This window comes from Mastomys coucha, unplaced genomic scaffold, assembly GCF_008632895.1.
Source record: "Mastomys coucha isolate ucsf_1 unplaced genomic scaffold, UCSF_Mcou_1 pScaffold14, whole genome shotgun sequence".
NCBI lineage: Eukaryota > Metazoa > Chordata > Mammalia > Rodentia > Muridae > Mastomys > Mastomys coucha.
Window position 1 is genome coordinate 39,520,364 of NW_022196896.1, and position 16,211 is coordinate 39,536,574.

At 41.7% G+C, this 16,211-nt stretch overlaps 1 protein-coding gene across 2 annotated transcripts in view; it reads right to left on the reverse strand.

Moving 5' to 3' along the window:
- Positions 1 to 408: 408 nt before the first annotated feature.
- Cpa6 (carboxypeptidase A6) overlaps positions 409 to 16,211 on the reverse strand; it is a 374,787-nt gene continuing 358,984 nt past the window's right edge. The window contains exons 9-11 of one of the 2 annotated variants that reach the window (XM_031366851.1): positions 13,925 to 14,127; positions 5,472 to 5,556; positions 409 to 994 (exon numbers count right to left, since the gene is read on the reverse strand). In XM_031366851.1, coding sequence (XP_031222711.1) covers positions 807 to 994; positions 5,472 to 5,556; positions 13,925 to 14,127 — 476 coding nt within the window. In that variant the 3' untranslated portion in view covers positions 409 to 806. The remainder of the gene's footprint in view (positions 995 to 5,471; positions 5,557 to 13,924; positions 14,128 to 16,211) is intronic. The other variant, XM_031366852.1, reaches the window with a different exon arrangement.

Sequence of the window (16,211 nt, forward strand, 5' to 3'; positions counted from 1 at the left end):
CTCTTCTTAAAATAACCCAGAGTTAATTAGAGTTGTTTGCTTGCATCCACATGTGTGTGGGGTTATTTACTAGTTCATAAGAGACTTGCCAGTGGCTACACACTGGAAGAAAAATGACTCCCCATATCCTACATCCCTTAACTGCCAATAAATTCTCAGCTGGGGTGGGCCTCAGGTGCCCTCCTCTATCCATGATTCAATGTTACCAGCGTCTATCTTGTGCAGTGAGCCACAGCTCTGTGGGTTCACGTCTATTTGAACATCTGCCCAACTTTTCAATGTTGCCAGCGACTATCTTGTGCAGTGAGCCACAGCTCTGTGGGTTCACGTCTATTTGAACATCTGCCCAACTTTTTATAGTTGTATACAGTGCACTGAACTGAGACGAATGTGTGATACATGCTAGTCTTTGAAAAATTATATTTTTATTAAGAAATACAGTTGATTGTATCCATTTCAAATAAGAACCAAGTAATTAAATGTTGTTGATAGTGTAGGTCTTAATCGAGGGTGTATCGGTTGAGAGAAGGGAAATCTTCAATTAATTTGTACACTTTTTTGAGACAAAGTAATTTGAAAACATTCCCTCCCCCTTGTAATCAAATAAGACTCGAAAGGGATATAAAGTGGCTTTTCTTCTCACACCAAAGTAGGCTGTGCCCTACTTTTCTGTCATTGCAAAGTGTCAAATTGCATGAAAGATCCTTTTAGATCCGTGGATCCTTCCAGTCTAAACAGTTACATTTGCCAAGCCTTTTGGTCAGAATCTGCTTTCTCTGGGTTGACAGAGCAGACGAATGCGCCTCTCAAGGACATTTCTTTAGCAGGTGCATTGTGATATTCTTCACAGCTAGCATGGTCTCTGTGCAGGTAGGTTTAATGAGCATCTCGGGCAGTAGAAATCCAAAATGCCCAGTGTCTCGCAGTTCAAAAGCAAATGCATAGGGTATTCCATTTTTATAAGCCCAATCCATTGAGTTACCAGAACTTACATCTAAAAGTTAAACAGAAAGAATCACTTCACTAAGGAGTGTGCATTACACACACACACACACACACACACACACACAGAGTAAGAATAAGCAGAAACTGAAAGAATACTCTAGCGGTAGTTCTTCAGCCTCTGGCTCACAAAGCTTACAATTCACACTTGCTTTTGTCTTTGATCTAAGCCTTAGCGCTGTGCCAGTGTGCCACAAAGTTCCCGCAGCATTAATCTTCATCCTTGCAAGCGCCTTACCCATCGATAAGCAATCTACAATGAGAAACGTCTGTTGTTCTTATGACTCAGTTCTTTCCTTTCCAGGTCTGGGAAATGGGAATTCTGGCTCCCAACGCTCCGGTGTATCTCCTCCTCTTCCTGTCTTCTCTCACCCCTATTGAGCCCCTTCCTGCCTTCCGCCTTGAGTTTCCAGCCCTCACCCTGCTTTACAATGGTTTTGTCTCACTTGGCCATGGGCAGTTATCTCACTAAAACTTCCCCCAGATCTTTTCAGTGTCTTCCACGGTCCTTACTCGGCTGCAGCTTCTCTAATGATCAACCTCCTGCCAGCTTTTCTGACTTCAGTGCAGGGAAGGGCATCCTTGTGGAGGAGGGCCCTGTGTTGTGTATTGTCCAATGTCTAGGCGCTTCACAGCCCCGCTTCGCAGCCTGCCTGGTATTTCCTGAACTTCCTCATTCTCAGCTTATCCCACTCCCCATTTTACTTCTGCCCCCAACTGGTTACGCATCACATCCTCTAATGACTTTAGAACCCCTAAGTTTTCCCTTTTCGCTCAGAGGAAGACATGCTGCTTGCTTCCTCCGTCCTTTCCTCCCTTTCCTCTTCCCTCCCTCCCTCCTTCTCTCCTTATTGTCTTCCCTCCCTCCCTCCTTCTCTCCTTTCTTCTCCTCCCTACCCCGTCTGTCTTGATACCACGTCTTGATACTGCCATCTCTCTGTTGTGAATCTCTTCCAGGTCTCTGTGTCACTCTTCACATCTGCATTGGCTAAAATGCCCAACAATCCCTCTTCATAACATTGCCATACAGCCCTGGTTATCATACTTTCCCCTCTCTCCTTATTTTGTTTTGAGAACTCAAACGAATTGAAAGATGGCTGCACCCTCAAACATGTTTAGTCTGGTTCTTGTCTCTGCTTGTGTGGTAAACTTTGTTCTTGAAGGTCACCAATGACCCTATATCTAATTTCCTTTTCTGTTTTTTTTTTTTTTTTTTTTTTTTTTTGTTTTCTCTCAGATACTCCCTTTAGCCTCTCATTGCACTTAGCATAGCTAACAGTCCATCTGGTTACTCTCTCTTCTGGCTCCTGTAGCCTCACATGCTGCAGCTCTTCAGGCAAGAACTGAAAGCACAGGCTACTGACTGAAGGTACCCTGCCTGTGTGCCAGGTACCCACTTCCACCACTGCATGCCTTCCCTGCACCTCAAACTCCTTTAAAAAGAGATGATGCCAACACCTGCTACATAAGGGTTGCTTTTAAAATTAAATAAAATAATAGATCACTTGAAAGTACTTCGGATGTGGTATTATTACTTATTTACTTTACTTATTTACACCTCAAAGTGCCTAGTATACAGAGTTTAGAATAAAAAGTCCCAAGGGGAATAATCTATTAAATGGATTAATATTCCACAGAAAAATGTTGATGCACTTTCTTTTCTGAAATTTCTATGATCTAGTTTGCTACACATGTACTACTGTTATCAAATCTCCAGAGCATACATGATCATTTACTCAAATGCACTGGCTGGGTCTGTGTGTCAACTTGACACAGGCTGAAGTTACCACACAGAAAAGAGCTTCAGTTGAGGAAATGCCTCCATGAGATCCAGCTGTGAGTCATCTTCTCAATTAGTGATCAAGAGGGAGGGGGCTCATTGTGGGTGGTGCCATCCCTGGGCTGGTAGTCCTGGGTTCTATAAGAAAGCAGGCTGAGCAAGCCAGGGGAAGCAAGCCAGTAACATCCCTCCAAGTAAGCTCCTGCTTCCTGACCTGCTTGAGTTCCAGTCCTGACTTCCTTTGGTGATGAACAGCAATGTGGAAGTGTAAGCTAAATAAACCCTTTCCTCCCCAACTTGTTTCTTGGTCATGATGTTTGTACAAGAATAGAAACCCTGACTAAGACACTCAAACAATATCACTATTTAGAATGCATGTGCATGTGCATGTGCACATGTTTGTAAGCTAGTACATGTTCCTGTGGGCATGTGTGTGCCACAGCATACATATGGAGATCAGAGTATAACTTCATTCATTGCCTTCCACCTTGTCAACACAGGGTTTATAGTTGTCCATAGCTGCATATGCCAGAGTAGCTAGCCCTGGGGATTCTCCCGTCTCCAGCTCCCACCCTGTAGCAGGCATATTGGCATTGCAGATGCTTACAGCTGACTCTGGTTTTAATGTGATTTCTGAGGGTTAAACTCTGGATTTCTGAGGGTTAAACTCTGGTCATCACACTTGGAGCAGTAAACACTTTACCCCCTGAGCACTGAGCCCTGAGCCCTGATCACTGAGCACTAAATGCTGAGCACTGAACCCTGAGCACTGAGCACTAAGTCCCCTCTCCACTTTGTTTTTCGAGACAGGATTTCTCTGAGTGGCCTTGGTTGGAACTTGCTTTATAGACCAGGATGGCTTTGAATTCAGAGATTTGCATGCCTCTGTCTCCCAAGTGCTAGGATTAAAGGCATGTGCTGTCACCACCAGGCCTTTTAAACACACACACACACACACACACACACACACACACACAACCCCACCCCACCCCCACCAACAGCAACAACAAAAAAACTTAACAGTTTGACTATGTAGTCCTAACCTGTCCTGAAACTTGATATACAGACTGAACTGTCCCAGAACTCATACAGACCAGATGGACTTGTCATCTTCTTTTGTCCACCTCCAGAGTGCTAGATTCCAAGTGTGTACAAGTGCGTACCTCATGCCTGGTAACAGTGTGCCTTTTAGTACAATTTCCTAGGACAAGTAGGATGGACTCATTATATGAAGAGCATGGCCGAGCAACCTGGGTACCTCTCAGATTCCCTTGGCTTTGACTAAGGACAGAAATTGTTCAATGTCCCTCTGGATAGAATACAAATAGAAGCCAAAGTCAGAGGTAGCATGTGCCAAGCATTACCTCATGGTGATGTGGCAGGCTCATTTCTATGGTAACAGATTGTTCTCTGTAAATATAATAGTGTGGCTATGTCTTTGTACCAAAATGAAAAGGCTGGCAAGACTTAGACAATGACTTTAAAATTTCAATATAGGTACTATATTGGTATCAGTTGGTGTGTGATGTCTTGTAAATACTACTTTCTCTTTCAAGATAACTTAAAGAGCAGTTCTATAGCCAGGCAATGTAGCTGGGGCTGGGGCAGGGGCATAGAAAATTTAAGGTAAGCTTTGGTTATCTATTAAGGCCATATCAGAAAGGAAGGGAGAGTGAATAGGAGGGTCAGCTGAAGGGTGAGCCAGAGAGGAAAGTGATAGGGGGTAGAGGGATTGGAGGAAAAGGGGAGATGAGTGGGAAGACAGGGAAGAAAGGAGAAGCCATCTTAAAAAGTCAGCGTGGACCAACCATCATGAACTGTGGAATCAACCTGTTGATACTGTGTTCTTCCCACTTTCAGCATAAACTCATTTGACTTGTTAATGAACAGTTCACCTTTCTGGAATAAATGAGGGGTAGGACTGCAAGACTCTGTAAAGAATCCAAGGAGAGGTTCAGCCTTATGAAGGAACATAATCAGATGCCAGTGCATATACACAGACATGTAGCCTGTGATCCCATGCACATGCTTGGCTGTTCACTACCTTTCCCCAGTAACAGTAAACTGTAGAATCTGGAAGGTCATAGGAATGAGGTAATCCAATTAATCATGTTGCATTTGAAGAAATTAAAAACCAGAATTAATCGATAACCTTGCTATGACAACACACCTGGCAGGCTCGGGAACAGACCATACAGTATCCAAGTTCTTTCCATATACTGGCTCCTTTTGATTTTACATAGAAGAAATACTTTAAAATCAGTCTTCAAGAGAAAATCCGATGAAGATGCTGGGTATGAAATGGCATTTCCTAACAGGAATGGCAGATGCAAAGGACAAAGGGAAGCTGCTGGCGAGCTGAACCGTTGACTTCATTTTCTTCCCGAGGCCATTTCCACACTTACAGTACTTACAAATTGCTTAAGGAGCCCATTTGGGTACTTTCCACTGTCAAGGGATCTCAATTCAACTTGCAGTCATTACTGCACACATAGCATGTTCTCTGCTCAGCATTGGTTTAAATTGGTACAGTGATTTCTGTCAAGCTGTGGGAAACTAAACAGGCAGCAATCCTCCCATCTTCTTTGGCTAATCTGATAGTCACAAATCTTGCCTTATCAAGGACACACTTTGCTTCTCAAAGGGAAGTCATGGCACAATTCTAATATGACATGCACAGGAAACTTACACAATGTTTGGGAGGCAGGGCCATGTCTGTACCGTATCCCATGCACTGACCGAAGCGCCTTCACGGCTTTGTGAGCTGCAAATTCCTATGAGGGCAAAATGGAGAAACTGGGTCATTAATACTGCTGCACTGAAACTTCTAGAGGCACTGGCATATTGTTTGAGCATTATTGGTGGTCGGGTCAATAGAGATAGCAAAGATTGATCATAAGTTAACAGCTATACTTAGTAATAATAATTTATGGTGTTACTTAGTCCATTTTGCAACACACCTTATTTATTTGTTATTTTTACAGTGCTGATGACCAAAGCACCTGTTAAAACCTATTTTTGATTTGGTCGCTCCTCACACAAGCCAGTGATAAACAGCAGTTCTATTTTGTAGATGGAGAAGGGAAGGTTCAATGAGGTTAAAGGGAATATCCTGGGGGTGACACAACAAAGAATGGGCAAGCAACGGCATGTGCTCATAGTTCCTGAACTTGCTTGTTTGGTCTGTGCTCTGCCCTTTAGTTCTGGCACATTTATTTCTGTGTACTACAAAACAGTTGGCAGGGCCATGATAATGTCAATCTTATCTCTAATTCATAACCTATCCTTAGTGACATGTTTGTGTATGTAACAGATACTTAACATTTCTCATAGGAATGTTGGAGAGGCACAGTCTGTAAGAGTACTCAGACAATCATATTGCTCCACAGTATATATTTCAATAGGTATATGTTTCTGGATCAATTAAGAAACCACTAAGGAAGATCGACTCCCTTTATGCTGTGTGTTTGTTCCCACTGGGAACAAGAACATCAATTTAATGATGCTTCTGAGGTTACAGAGCCTCTCACGAAGCTAATTCAAGCAGCTGCTGAGATGCAGAAAGTCCAAGGTGGCATTGACTAGATGGTGGGTATTCGAACAAAATAATTGTTCCTTAAACCTTTGCAGATGATATCAGAGGAGCTACGTTAGCAAGGGTTTAGACAGGTATTGGATGACAAACGAGAGGAAAAGAAGCATGCTGAAACCGGCACACAGTTCTCCCATTTCAATTTGCTTGTGAATAATTTAATACTTTGAAGTGCCCTGGGGACATGATTGTGTGTGTGTGTAGGACTGAGCCCCACATTGCTGGTCTTGTTCAGCTCATGAATGCACATGGCACTGTTTTCTGCAAGTGCCGTCTTTTGTGGCTATTCCAGTGCAGGCCTCAGACATTGGCAGACCACTTAATACTGACCTTGCTGATGGCAATGTTCTTATGGGAGCCAATAAAAAAGAATGTAAACATTGTCATGAGGAGTCTATGGAAAATTTTCAGTATTGTCTCCAATAGTCTTGGCAATATTCTATTACGACAAACGCAGATGTTTCTGCTTTTAGAAGATTACTGTAATTTGCTGGTCGGGAGACCTGTGCTTTCATTATTTTTGATGACTATGAAAAATGAATTGAGAAACAAAGCATCACTTTGGTTATTTAGGCAAGGTATGTGCACGATCTTAACTGTTCCAAAAACATTGGCACACAAAGTAATGGAATTCATCGTGGATTTTCTAAACACATGTCATAACTCTTTCTTATCATTCACCCCTTCTCTGTCTCCTCCCTCCGTATACACCCCCTTTCTACTCTTATGCCACATGTATTGCATTACCCTTTCTTCCCCCTTAAGCCCTTCTTTAAGATCTCTTCCTCCCTTTTCATGCTTCTCCTCATGTTTCATGACAGGTATACACACACCTACTCACCACCACCATATCCCCCCCAGGGGGTTTAGATCGAGGTTCTTCATGTAAGAGAAACCAGGAGGTTTGTCCTTCTGAGTGGCCTATTTTTTACCAAAATGATTTTTAGCTTTACTCATTTTTTCCCTGCAAATGTCATGAGTTTTCTTTATATATGAATACATTTCCATTTTGTGTATGGATCATATTTTCTTCATTCATCTGTTGGTGGGCATCTAAGCTGGTTCCTTTTCCTGGCTCTTGTGAGTAGAGCAGTACGAACATGAGTGGTAACTTAGTCTTTTGGGTATGTGGCCAAGAATAGTGTAGCTGCCTGTTATGGTAGTTCTATTTTTAGTTTTGGGGGAACCTCCACATTGGCCTCCATAATGGCTGTGCCAGTTTATGGCTCCACTAATAGCTACCATATCATTGCCAGCACTTACTGTTGATGCTCTTGTTGATAGTCACTCTGACTGTAATGAGACAGGCTCTCCAGGCAACTTTGCAGTTCTCTTATGATAACACTTTTTCATATATTTACTGGTCACTTATATTATTATTTTCTTTTTGGAAACATTCACTTGATTAGCCACTTATTTATGGGGATATTTCTCTTAGAGGTGTTTGGGTTTTGTAGGTCTTCACATATTCTAGACGTTAGTTTCAAACTGATCCACAGTTGGCAAAGACATTTTTCCAGTTCTGTTGGCCCCTTCACTCTGCCGACTGTTTCCTTTGCTGTGTAGAATGTTTCTGATTTCCTGTAACCACCTTACCAGGTTTGGGGATTACTTCCCGTGCTGCTGGCTCTGTTCAGATAACCCTTGTCTATGTCTCAAAGTGCAATACCCATGTTTTCCTCTAGTAGTCTTACAACCTTACATGTAGACCTTTGATCAATAACCATGTTTTCCTCTAGTAGTCTTACAACCTTACATGTAGACCTTTGATCAATACCCATGTTTTCCTCTAGTAGTCTTACAACCTTACATTTAGACCTTTGATCAATTTTTGATTTACTTTTGGGCAGTGAAAAAAATTTGGGTGTGGCAATTTTATTCTTCTACACATGGTTATTCTGATTTCCCTGTACAATTTGTTGAGGGGGCTATATTCATGACAGTGAATGTTTTTGAAACCTTTAAAAACAACTATGTTGCTTGTGTAACTTCACAGTTTCTATTGCTGTGAAGAGACACTGTGGCCACAGCAACTCTTACAAAGGAAAATATTTAATTGGGGTTATAGGTTCAGTGGCTTAGTCCATTATCATCATGGCAGGAAGCATGGCAGCGCACAGGTAGACATAGTGCTGAGGAAGCTTCAAAGCAGAGTTCTACGTCCTGATCCATAGGCAGTAGGAAGAAAGAGTGAGCCACTGGGCCCGGCTTGAGCTTCTGAAACCTCAAAGCTCCTACCACCCTCAACAGAAACACAGTTGCTTCAACAAGATCATGCCTCCTAATAAGTGTTACTCCCCATGAGCCTATGGGGAACATTTTCATGCAAATAACCATGTGTGTATTATTTATTTATTTAATTTTGATTTTGGCTGCACCCTCTATTTCACTCTGTTGGTCTATGCTGCTTTTGTTACTACGGCTCTGTGATCTAACTTGAGATGAGGTGTCTTCATGTCCCCTAGCATTATTTCTTCTGCTTTGGATATTTTGATTTTTTTTTCCTTAGATAAGAATTTCAGGGTTTCCTTTTCTACTTCTTCGATCATTGTTATTAGACTTTTAAAATAATTTAAGGTAATTAAATTTTTTGTTTTATGTGTGTGAGTATTTCTGCATGTATGTATGTGCATCATATGCATGTGTGGTGCCTGTTGCAGCCAGAAGAGGGCACCATATTCCCCTCGAATTGGAGTTGCAGATGGTTATGAACTACCATGTGGGTGCTGGGAATTGAACCCAGGTTTTCTGGAAAAGCAGTCAGTGGTCTTAACTGTTGAGCCATCTCTCTAGCCCCATGTTCCTGGAATTTTGATGAGGATTGTATTAAGTCTGTAGATCACGTTTGTTAATACAGGCATTTTTATAACTTTAATTCTACGCTTCCTCGATCACGAGAAGCTTCTGGCTCCTTGTGTCTTCTTCGATAAAAGAAGCAAGGTTAAATAAAAGGGAAAAGAAGATTAGTAGAGAAACAAATTAAAACAACAACAACAACAACAATTTCCCAAGAAAGAAGAAGTTCAAATGGACACGTGGGGGAGGAGTTAAAAGAGGAAAGGTTTAATTTTAAAATAGGGGTGAGCATGATAAAGTAAAAACATTACGTAAGGGGCCAGGACACAAATGAGAGAAGAGAACAGCATGAAATGGTTTCTCTGGAGTGAAGAAATATGTAAATAAGATTAGATGATTGTGGGAAGGAAGTCAAACATAAAAAGACAAAACTAAATGTGACAGTAAACGTGCTGCTAAAAGGTGTGTGTTTAAAGAGAGGCAAGGGTAGAAAAGTGAAGCTCAGGACTGCAGGTTAGACTCACGGAGAACTGTTGGCCCGAGGACTTTGTGTGTTCTTATCTTTTTGAGCATCTTGCTAGTGTAGTGTATGTGTTGGACCAGTATCTGATGTCCTCCAGGGCTGTCTGCACTTACGTTTGTACGCTGTGTGCTGGGCAGACTTCTCTCCCTCCTGAGATTCCCTCGCCATATTACCCACTGGGGTACCTAATCCTTTTGCTTTCAGAGTTTCTCTAAAGTGCATTGGAAGGGATAAAAGGATGAAGCAACCACAGCAGTGTGTTACACGGAGGATCTGTGGAGAGGTGGGGGCTTGTCTTTGGATTTTAAGTTCTCCTAAGTATCAACACTGTTTGGAGGGGTCCAGCTCTCAGTGTAAGGCACACCTCTGAAACTTCAGCATGTGGGGCTCTAGAAGTGAGCTGCAAACAGGGAAGGTTGATCAGAATTATCTCAGTGGATGTGATCTGCTCCCCGCCACTGAGGGTGGGGTTGTCTTATCTGCACTTTGTTTTTCCATTGTGCGTGTCTGCTCCACAATTGTCTCCCAGGGTTTTCTCTGACCCTGGGGTGACGGCAAGTTAAATTCAGTCCCCTGATTTGGGATTGTTCCTGGTTCTTAGGCCCTTAACAGGGTGGCTCAGTTTTAGGATGGTGCCCAGTCACTGCCTGCTGAATCAGAGTCACAAAACGAATTTCTCTTTTACTTCAGCGCACATTTCCACTGAAGCATCACTATATCATCAAAATCCACCACTGGATTTGAGGCTTGTGAGCCCCACCCCGACTCTGGATGCTTGCCAAGTCTCTTGACCAGGGCTGCCTGGCTTTCCTTTTGAATGAGGCTTTTGTATGTTGCCATATACCGCCCCCCATCCTATCCCCATCCTTCACCCCGCTGGAACCATGTTTATCTTGGTGTCTCCCTTTTTATGTGTCTCTGCCCTCCTCTCTGGACTTACTCAGTATATTATAATGACCTGTGAGAACTTTAAGGCTCTTCCTCTCTCCACAACAGAATCTCCTTTTTTTTAAGTTTGATTCTTTGACAGCTTCCAGGCTGCCGTTTTACCTGGAAGTCTGGGTCTAACCTCTTTGAGCTCACTGTGTTTCTTGTATTCTGGTGCAGATACTATGATGATAAGAGGTTTAGATAGGTTCTAGCCACAAAGAGTGGGCATTTTACATTTCTCCCCAAGGATGGTCTTCAGGGCGGCATAGTTAGATATAAGACACTGCCTTTCCCAATTGTCAATTCTTTTCAATTGTCCAGAAGGACATTTGTGGCCCTCAGCTAAGTAAGAAGCACATTTTTACTGAAATATTTCCATACTTAAAGTAGTTTAATGATGACTTATTTAAAAGTTAGCAGAAGTTGTAACATATCTGTGGAATATTTTAAAGAATTTAAATAGGATGTAATGATTTCTAATTAAGATTCAGGGACTGCTTGGTTTCTGAAATTTTTTCATCTTAGTTTCAGTGATTTAGTTTATGTTTAGCCCATTTCAGATTTTTCTTTCCCTCTCCTTCCCTTATCCCATATATATCTTTGTATTATATATATGTTCGAAGTATATGTTGGTGCATGTGTCTCTGTGTGTGAGTGTGTGTGTGTGCGTGTGTGTGTGTGTGTGTGGGTGTGTTTGGGTGAATGAGTGTGTGTGTGTGTTTGTGTGAGTATGTGTGTTGGTGTGAGTGTGTGTGTTTGTGTATGTGTTTGAGTGAGTGTATATGTGTTGGTGTGAGTGTGTGTGTGTTTGTGTGAGTGTGTGTGTTTGTGTGTGTGTATATTTCGGTGAGTGTATGTGTGTGTGTTTGTGTGTTTGGGTGAGTGTATGTATGTGTGTTTGTGTGTTTGGGTGAGTGTATGTGTGTGTGTTTGTGTGTTTGGGTGAGTGTGTGTGTTTGTGTGTGTTTGGGTGAGTGTGTGTGAGTGTTTGTGTGAGTATGTGTGTGTTTGTGTGAGTTTATGTGTTTGGGTGAGTGTGTGTGTTTGTGTGTGTTTTTTGGGTGAGTGTTTATGTGTTTGGGTAAGTGTGTGTGTTTGTGTGTGTGTATATTTCGGTGAGTGTATGTGTGTGTGTTTGTGTGTTTGGGTTTGTATGTGTGTGTGTTTGTGTGAGTGTGTGTGTGATTGTGTGTATGTGTGTGTGAGTGTGTGTGTTTGTGTGTGTTTGGGTGAGTGTGTGTGAGTGTTTGTGTGTGTTTGGGTGAGTATGTGTGTGTTTGTGTGAGTTTATGTGTTTGGGTGAGTGTGTGTGTTTGTGTGTGTATGTGTGTGTGTTTGTGTATGTGTGTGTGTTTGTGTGTGGTTTTTGGGTGAGTGTTTATGTGTTTGGGTAAGTGTGTGTTTGTGTGTGTTTGTGTGAGTGTGTGTGTGTTTGTGTGAGTATGTGTGTGTTTGTGTGAGTATGTGTGTGTTTGTGTGTGCTTGGGTGAGTGTGTGTGTTTGGGTGAGTATGTGTGTGTGTGTGTGTGTGTGTGTTTGTTTGAGGTCAGAGTAGGTAGGTGTTGGGGTCTCCTCTATCATGTCTCTCCTTGAGCTGGGAACTCAGTTGTTTTGTTTTTTGTTTTTTTTTTGGCTAGGCTGGTAGCCAGCATACCCAACAATTCTCATATTTCTGTCCCCCAAAGTGTTGGGATTACAGATGAATATAAGACCACACCTGGCTTGTTAAATGAGTTTGGGGGATGTGAACTCAGGTCCTCAAGTTTGTATTACAAGTACCCTGATCTCTAAGCCATGATCTCGACAGGCTTTACCCTAGATTTTCAGGGTCACTCCTGACATGCAGATTGAATGATGAATTGCTGTTGGGTATTTCAGCATGTTAATTGTATCCTTTGTCTTGACTCAATAGATGACAGTTGCATCCCTCATCCCTGTTGTAGCAGTCTACGAAAAGGAGTTGAATTATGAATGGGCAGGGATCTGGTTCACTATGCCATGTAAAGGGAGACCTGTAATATCCCCAGGCAATGGGGTCTGAAGTAATCTGGTTGGTGAGCATAGGATAGCGCTGGGAGGAGGCATGGAAGCTCTGACTCCTGTCTCTGCTAGCCTTGCACTACCCTTTGGCTATTCCCAGGCTATGTGTCTTATGTGTCAGTAACATTGAGTGAAGCATTTCTCTAGCATCTGTGAGTTGTTCTAGTAAATTATAGAAACCAGGGGGGAGGGTGGGTATTGAGAACCTTGGACTCCTTAGTTACACAGAAGTGTCGAAGTCCCCTGCTTGAAGCTGGTATCTGGAGTGGATGGCATCTTAACTTGGAGTCAGATGGTTACTCTGGGCAATTAGTGTCAGGACTGAACTGAACTGGTCACCTGGTTGGTGTTGGAGAAATGATGTTGGAAAAGGCTCTGCACGTTTAGTGTTAGGAGTCGAAGAAGAAAAAAACAACCACAAATGTTAAGTTTATAGCTCAGTAAGTGATCACAAATTGAACACATGCCTATAACCTTTCAGGCCAAGGAATAGAATAACAACAGTGACCCAGAACTCCCTGTGCCTCTAGGGAGTCACCCACCCTCCTTCTCCCACAGGCAACTGCTATTTTGACTCCTAACACCATTTGTTAGTTTTCCTTCATTTTGAGCTTTATAGGCCTCTGATGCTATGGCTCTGAAATGGTACTTTAATGGTGAGTTATGCCCTGTGGGGAACAGCTTGTTGCATTTGTGAGATAAAGAGACAGAATCCCGTCTTTTCCCCTGTATGCAATCCTAGCCCCAGAAGTCTGCATGGTCTTAGTACTAAAGTGCCAGCTGTGCACCAAGAGACTTAGCATTAGGCAAACAGCACTTATAAATTAAAACTTGCTTTTAATTAATGAGCCAGACTATAATTTATGAGTGATTATTGACTCAATAAAGTTAATTACAGCCCTGCATATATGACCAAAGCTATGCTATTAATCAAATCCACCCGACCTTTTCTGCATAACCCATGGTAAGAATGTAAAATCAGTTCACAGTGATTGCATTTGGGAGGCAGAATAGCAGTTCTAAGCAACAATGCTGGAGCTAGACTATAACCCTGAGAGTTCTTAGTCTAGCTGTTTATTGTTCCTGAGACTCAATTTTCTCATCTGTAAAATGGAGCCAAGAAAATTTATAAAGACTAAATGAGTTAGTTAATATAAAATACTTGAATAAACATGTTTGCTACTATCACTAGAACTCAGAATCCCTGTCTTAGGAAGAAAACCACGAGGCCTAATGCACACATACAGGAGCACATACTTACCACACAGCTAAAATTGGGGATCGTTGCGTGTTTGTAAGAATAGGGATACAGCAACATCTGAGCATAGGCGTGAAAAGACAGGTATGCCCTAATGTGCTTTCTGTGTTTTCGAAGGAAGTTAGCTACAGCCTTCACTTCTGGCTCAGATTCTGGGAAAGGACCACAGTAGGTATCATCACAAGGGTGTGCAGAGGCTCCTTCATCTGCAGGTCAGACAAGGAAATGGGATGAGTGTTCAGGCAGGGAAGAGGCCAGAAAAACAAACAAGCATGGTTAAACTGGGTCTTTTCTCATTTCTTTAAAAAATTGATATTATTGAATAAGTAATCCAATTTCTCATTTATAGAAATTAATAGTGACAATTCTGAGCAGATAGAAGCCTATGTACTGTAGGAGGACCTGAGTGGGTGCTGGCGCTAGTTGTGTAAAGCTTCGAGGGACACTTTGAATGAACATCTCTCTTACTTCTATTGGGGAAACAATTCTGTGTATTCCCTACAGAAGGCTCTCATTTATATGCTCCACAACACCTGCACTCTCTTGTTCATAACAATGAACAGACATGTAATTAGTGCTCAATATTTACTCACTTACCATTCAGCCAGTGTTCACACTGTTCCCGAAGCCTGGGCTACAATGGAAACAACACAGAAAAAAGTCTGTGTTCTATTAGAACTCACACTCTGTCAGGATGCTCTGTTAACTCTTACCTCTTGCTGGCTGGATCCCTAGCAGCTTGAACAGTGAGAACTGTTCTACAAACGTTTATTGATGAACTCAGTGTGAAATCAAAAGAAAAGGGCAGATGTTTGAAAAAGTGTCTGATAATATGCAAATATTGATAGATTATGAAGATAGGACAGAACACAGGTCTACCCAAAAACTATTACATTTATAGATCAGAGAAGTCCACACTGATTTATAAAGACCCAGGGTACTTCTTATCTTGGGGATCCACTTGTGTCAAGAAAAAAATCCTTTAAATTAAATTTTATTTATTTTTCCTTTGAGACAGGGTCTTATGCGACTCAGGCTGGTGTTAAACTCCTAACTTTCCTCCCTCAGCCTCCTTAGGTACCAGGATTACAGGTGTGAGCTACCATGCTTGGCTCAAAATTTAATTTCTTAACATATTTTTCAATAACCATTTTGTATAGATTTATTAAGAAGGCTATACACAACTAAGAAGTACTATAATAACCACAAAACTTTGTTGTTCTAAGAAATTTTGGTTATAATCATATTTTGTGTGTTTATTTTATATTGTTGGCCATTGTCACTACCCTACTTATAGAAAACAATACTAGCCTCTTAACTCATTGCTTAACGCATTGCTTAACTCAGGGCTTAACTCATGGCTTAACTGTGTAGGAAGTTGAATGAATACAGTTGAACCTATTAGTGAGATGGTTTGAGTACTCACAGAAGGCAACAGAAAGGGATAAAAGGCTGGAAAAATGAGTCAGAAATAAAAGAAAGTGAGAAGTAGAATGAATATCAATGTGATTAATAGGGAACCTAGAAGGACAGAAAAAATATAACATTTGAAGACCTGGTAATTAAAATTTCTCTACAATGAAGGAAAAACAAATAGACATTACTCACCAAACAGAAGACATAAGAGGGAAAATTACAGCACTTGGACACAGTAATGTGTAAAGAAAGAAAGTAATTCCAGAGAAAAAGATGGGCTGTTTAGAAAGAACAAGAGTCAAATTAACATTTGACTTTTTAAATATCCATTTTTATTTTTTTCTGTGTCTTTATGAGCACATGTGCAAGTGTGTGTGTGTGTGTGTGTACCAAGTTAGTTCATGCCTGGTACCTGAGAAGGACACAAAGGGTATCAAATCCCCTTCATTGCTGTGAGCAACTGTGTGGGTGCTGGGAACTGAACTTGGGTCCTCTGTTGTAAAGTGCTCTTAAGCACTGAGCCATCTCCCCAGCCTTGACATTTGAGATTTAACAGTAGCATTGGAAGTCTTATAACAATAATGTCCATTTTTTTCTTATTTTTCTTCTTCTTCTTTTTTTTTTTTTGTATTTTTGAGACAAAGTTTCTCTGTGTAGCCCTGGCTGTCCTGAAACTCACTCTGTAGACCAGGCTGGCCTCGAACTCAGAAATCCGCCTGCCTCTGCCTCCCAACTGCGGTGCGCTAACACAGCCCGGCTTTATTTTCTTATTTATTTAGTGCTTGCATCAGATCCAGAGCTTTGTAAGTATGTCACCCTGAGCTATGTCCCTAGCCTTGTTTTTGGACAGGGTTCTACCATATAATCCAGATTG